A 5,631-nucleotide genomic window follows, 5' to 3' on the forward strand; every position below is an offset into this window, starting at 1 on the left:
ATCAGTGGCAGAGTCGGGAATTGAACCTAGATCTTCTAAATTCCATTCCAGTGCCTTAAACACATGATCATCCTTTCTCCATATAGCACGCTTCAAAGCACTATGCAACTACTAACTAACTAATGGGGTTAGTGGTTCAAAAATCTCCAGATCAGACACAGTATCTAGTGCAGACTGGGCTGGGACTGAAACGCAATTTTGAATTTATTGAAATTGCAAATTTTGAAGGGGTTCCCTCAGTAAAGTCATGGGATTACGGCAGAACCTTGGGAGTTGCTTTTCGCTTTTCATGATGTGATAGCTCTTTTGGCCTGATTATTCATCCTCAGAGCTTCTTCCTGTTTCTATTTGGTTTCAGTCTCCAGCAGTGCCAAAATCAGGCATTCAACAGTCAGGAGTCAGACCCAAAGATTTAAAATAATCAGTCGTGGTTTCTTTTTCTTTGCCTGAGCCTCTCGGGTACACTCACTTCACATCTTCAATCTTTTCTCTGCAATCCTGAGGGCTTTTCTTTTTTTTTTTTTCAGCAAAAGCTGAGATTCGCACACAGTTTCTTGATTAAAAACTGTGAAAGTGGCACCCCCGAGTTTCACGCTGTTTCACAACTGGAGCAGGGCAAAGGATGAGAAAAATTATTTGCAAATATTTCAGTGACTTCTAATTACGACATGGAGTCGATTGTGCTCACGCACCCTTTTGCTTTGGTTTCTTCAAACATTCCTGCTCGTGAAATTATAGCTGTGTGAATAGCTGGTTTTTTAGTTGTTGGCAATTCCAAACAAAAAACAAAGAACAATCAGTTCAACGCAAAGAAACCAAAAATCTTCTGACTGTTCAGCAAATCAAAAGAATTGGTGAAATTTCATTTTGGGTTGAACTAAGTGCTTCATTTGACATCTTTTTAACCTTTTTGCTAAAAATAAAGGAAAAGACAAGGTAGAGTCACAAAAACACCAGAGGTGGTGGTGGTGACCAGGCCTCCTGGTAACCTCTGGGCCAACATTTGGGAACCTACTTCAGATGTGGAGACCTGGGCTTGATCCCCACTTTGCCTGATATGGAGACTTGAATTTGGGTCTCCCACATCCCAGTATAATGCCCAAGTCACTGGACACCACCTCCTTCTCCATCCCTCCATTTTAGTGAATGCCCAAACAATCAAAATGTGGCATATCAACGCAGCTCTGTGTCTCTCCCTGACTCCAGGATGAAGTCACACCATCTGAAATATTTGCTCCATTCTCAAACCATGGAAGCTCCATGGTGGGGAAACACAGGTCATAAAAACATAAGAATGACCACACTGGGTCAGACCAAAGGTCCATCCAGCCCAGTACCCTGTCTGCTGACAGTGGCCAATGCCAGGTGCCCCAGAGGGAGTGAACCTAACAGGTAATGATCAAGTGATCTCTCTCCTGCCATCCATCTCCACCCTCTGACATACAGAGGCTAGGGACACCATTCCTTACCCATCCTGGCTAATAGCCACTAATGGACTTAATCTCCATGAGTTTATCCAGTTCTATTTTAAACCCTGTTGTAGTCCTAGCCTTCACAACCTCCTCAGGCAAGGAGTTCCAGAGGTTGGCTGTGCACTGAGTGAAGAAGAACTTCCTTTTATTTGTTTTAAACTTGCTACCCATTAATTTCATTTGGTGGCCCCTAGTTCTTATATTATGGGAACAAGTAAATAACTTTTCCTTATTCACTTTCTCCACACCACTCATGGTTTTATATACCTCTATCATATTCCCCCTTAGTCTCCTCTTTTCCAAGCTGAAAAGTCCTAGTCTCTTTAATCTCTCCTCATATAGGCCCCGTTCCAAACCCCAGCTCATTCCCTCTTGCTGCAGAGCCACGGGCTGGCTCCAGCTGGAAGCAGAATTGGTTGCTCCTTTACCCTTCCCAACACACTGCAGATTCCCTAAAGAGCAATTACCAACCCTTGTGGCAGCCAGGAATACTTGGCGTATGACGTCTACTACATTGAAACATGACCCCCTTGTACACACCAAGGCCCTCTGTCTGCGATAACTCGAAACACTGAACAGCAGGCAACCCATCAACAGCCAGATCGGATTAGGGAAGGGATTTTGAATTTATTGGGAGTCAATTTATAGCAAGGTTCAATCTAGAGCCTAAGAAGGAGTGGCAATATATCCAGTGTAAACATGTCATCTCCCAGCTGTTTGGCCCGATGTCTTCGGTACCGCTGACCCACAGAAACTGCTTTCCTTTCTCCAACAGCTATGGCAACACTGTATACACACCGGGCCAGAAAAAAAAAACAACAACAATGGGAAGAGGAACTAGACAATTACTTTCTGCTAACCAATGGGACCACATTTTAGCCAGTGTTCTGAACGGCTCCTTTGACCTCTGGGTACGATTAATCCAGCAGAAAATCACATGGAGGATGCATTGGACCCATCTTCAAAACAGGTACTGCTAAGTCAGACGGATGTTGGTGCCGTGATGCAGCTGGTGGGAATGAACCTAGACCTGTGGTTTGGGCAGGACTAAACTGCAGAGTTAATTTTTTTCCTATCAACTGCAATGGTATTGCATGTACCTGTAAACCCAATGGATGGTCATTGGAAGCTGAATAAATCTGGAAAAATTTGGCTCAGCAGACCACTAATAATGGCTAAAAGACTAGTCCTCCAAAAATGGAAATCCAAAAAGCAACCAACAATGGGAGACTGGCGCACAGACGTCATAAGGGTGGCCACCATGGAAATGTATGGGCCTCCCTCTTCTCTACCCATTTCCTTCCCTCTCTGTCTCCAGCCCCCTCCTCTGAATTTTGCTTCTAGTCTCCATCTGATTTTAATAATTTTTCTTTAACTATTGAACTTTTATAAGCAAAATGTGTTTGTAAATTGTGCAACACAAATCACTGATTTATATGCTAATCATTGATATTATATATAATTAAATGTTTAAAGCATAGCTCAGCATATATAACACATGGTTAATATAGTATGAGAAGTGCATGTGTCATGAGAAGGTTGTGTATATTTTATGTTGGTTTTTTTCTATATATATTATTTTTAAAATTAAAAAAAAGTTAATAGAAAAATAACAATAATCATAGCTTTTATGTCCTTTACTTTAGGAGGAATTGGGGAGTGTCCCTTAAATAGTTTGGGAGCCGTCTAGGAATACTCACAGTGTTCTGTGTTTCTGGAGTGAGCTGGGCATGGCAGTTTTGTGTATATTCAGCGAACATGGTTATTTGGAACCCAGCTGGGCCTGTGGGTCTCTTCGGGTGATTGTCATTGTTGTGAGAAGATCAAAAGGCCCGGTGTTGTGTTTTGAGGCGTATTTGCAAAAGATAGGGTATGAAAGAATCGTGCTCAAGACAGTTCCTCCGCTTCGCTGGTGAAGAAACAGAGAGTTATGACTCAGCTTTCAGCCCTTCACAGCCACTCAGTTTCCTCTGCTGTCAGCATAGTGGCACCATGACATCAGCTGCCCACCGTGCTGGAAATTCCCTCACAATCACCCTCCGCTCTGCCCCCTGAGCGCCTATAAAAAGACAGATTGTCCTTGAATGCAGCATCAGACAGAGAAGGAGCGTTCAAGAGTCCCTGGTCTGCTTCTGCTCCTGACGCTTATCCTCACCTGACAGCAACATGAAGGTCTCGGTGGCTGCCCTTGCCATTCTCCTCATCATTGCCTTCTGCTCCCTGGCCTCCTCTGCCCCAAGTAAGTCCAGCTTCTCTCCTCTCTTTCAGTGTTTCCCTTCAGAGAAGGAAGGAGAAATGTCATAGCCTGGAGATGGTTCCTCCTGCCAGCTCCTAGCCAGCAGGTTCTCGGTGGTTGAGGCAGGGCAAGGAGCTCTCTTCTGGGGAGGGGAGAGCCCTGGTGGTTCAAAGATCTGACAAGAACTTTCAGACCTGGGTGTGTCTAGGAAAGAGGAAAGGATGGAAGGAATTATTGGAGGAAAATCTCTCCCATTTCCCTCCTTCCTTCACCTCCTTTCCTTATCCCAACTCCTTACAGCTGGAAGTCTTGTCTTCCTGCCCTGTCCCACGTCCCCCAGGCTGCTAGAGAGGCTTTGCTTTGCATACAGTTCAGCACACACTCATGTTTGTTGTCTCCGTCTCTCTCAGTTGGCTCCGATCCCCCGACTGCCTGCTGCTTTACCTACACATCCCGGAAGATCCCACGCGGCTTGGTGGTGGATTATTATGACACCAACAGCATGTGCTCCCGGACAGCCATAGTGTAAGTACAAACGTCAGACCCTGAGACAGAGAGAGAGATTTTTTGTGTCCCCTAGTTACTGGCCTTGGAGGTTTCTTAAGACCCATGGAACGTAGAAAGGAGGGTGGGCTCTGGCAGAGACTCCACCAGAGAAAGAGAAGTGAACAGATGACGGGTGTGCAATTTTCAAAAGCGCGAGGCTGCTGAGACATTGAAGTCCCATTATCGGAAGTGATTGAGACACATAGGAGCTGAGTCTCACTGAAAGTCAATGGACCTTGTGCTCCGATGTGGCTAGATCACTTCTGAGAATGGGCCTTTGGCAGCTAAATCACATAGGTGTTTTGGAAAATGTTCCCCTAATCTACGAGATCTGGGTGTAACTGGTATTAGTGAGAGGAGAGGTTTTAAAGGGAGACATTTGGTTCTCTCCACTCACAAAGTTCCCCTTGTTCTAATCCAAATGTTTTTCATTCTGCAGATTTATCACCAAGAAGGGCCGTGAAGTCTGTGCTAACCCCGAAGAGGACTGGGTTCAGGAGTACGTGACCAATTTGGAACTGAACTAAGCGGAGCAGGGGACAGATCAGGGACCACGCCTTGCCCAGCAATGAAAGTGTTAATGATCAAAGGGCACATGCATCTAGTGTTATTGCCACTGACTGACTTAGTGGAAATAACCTGAAGTATAGAAATGTATTTAAAATATTATTTCAATCTATTTAAGAAATTTAATTTGCACTGAAACCTGAGCTAAATAGTGTACTATTTATAGATTAGTACATGTGGGTTTGGGGCAGGTCACATGACGTGGCTCCATTCACAACTCAAATGTGAAGATTATTTAATATATTTTATATCACATGGAACATTTCCTGTCATATTGAGCTCTATGATTTGATGGAATGTTGAACGTAGATTATGAAGAATAAATATTTTTATATGAATGTCCTGTGTTTGCCTATTTGTTAATTTGGATCCTTTTTGGGAAAGACACCTCTTATTATTAATAATGATGTTGCTTTATAAGGGTCCATGCCCCTTTCTAGGCCAAGAAAACTAAAAGCAATTTACAAATATATGTCTGAGCTAACACAAAGTGAGGTGAAGACAGGCAGTGGGGGAGTGAGGTCTGAGAAAGACAAGGGTGATAGCAATTTACGATCATCAACTTTAGAACTTCCATGCTTTGGAGAAGGGAATGGAAATTTGGCAGGTGGGACACCCTAGTGTCAGGGAGGTGCCTTTTGCTGCCCTCATGAAAACCTATCCAAATCTGGCCCAGTTTTAAGCCTTGGAAAGATCGCAGTTCACACAGGCTCAGTAACAACTAGATAGACTTTGGCAGCTAAACTCTCTGAACGTTTCATCTGTACTGAGCATACTCCAGTTCCAGGCTGCAGGGGGGGAGCAGGGCTT

At 44.1% G+C, this 5,631-nt stretch overlaps 1 protein-coding gene across 1 annotated transcript; it reads left to right on the forward strand.

Annotated features, from left to right (window-relative positions):
* The first annotated feature begins 3,576 nt into the window (after nucleotides 1–3,576).
* LOC144276448 (C-C motif chemokine 4 homolog) lies at nucleotides 3,577–5,071 on the forward strand. Its single transcript, XM_077836520.1, has 3 exons — nucleotides 3,577–3,711; nucleotides 4,119–4,233; nucleotides 4,694–5,071. Exons 1-3 carry the CDS (start codon nucleotides 3,639–3,641, stop codon nucleotides 4,779–4,781), a joined length of 276 nt encoding a protein of 91 aa, XP_077692646.1. The 5' UTR covers nucleotides 3,577–3,638; the 3' UTR covers nucleotides 4,782–5,071.
* Nucleotides 5,072–5,631: the final 560 nt, after the last annotated feature.

Source organism: Eretmochelys imbricata, chromosome 17, assembly GCF_965152235.1.
Source record: "Eretmochelys imbricata isolate rEreImb1 chromosome 17, rEreImb1.hap1, whole genome shotgun sequence".
Taxonomy (NCBI): domain Eukaryota; kingdom Metazoa; phylum Chordata; order Testudines; family Cheloniidae; genus Eretmochelys; species Eretmochelys imbricata.

Bases quoted from the DNA above. Each gene is read 5' to 3' on its own strand.
- LOC144276448 (XM_077836520.1), top strand. From the start codon at position 3,639: ATGAAGGTCTCGGTGGCTGCCCTTGCCATTCTCCTCATCATTGCCTTC. The intron at 3,712-4,118 runs GTAAGTCCAGCT...CGTCTCTCTCAG, and splicing joins CCTGGCCTCCTCTGCCCCAA to TTGGCTCCGATCCCCCGACT. The intron at 4,234-4,693 runs GTAAGTACAAAC...TTCATTCTGCAG, and splicing joins TGCTCCCGGACAGCCATAGT to ATTTATCACCAAGAAGGGCC.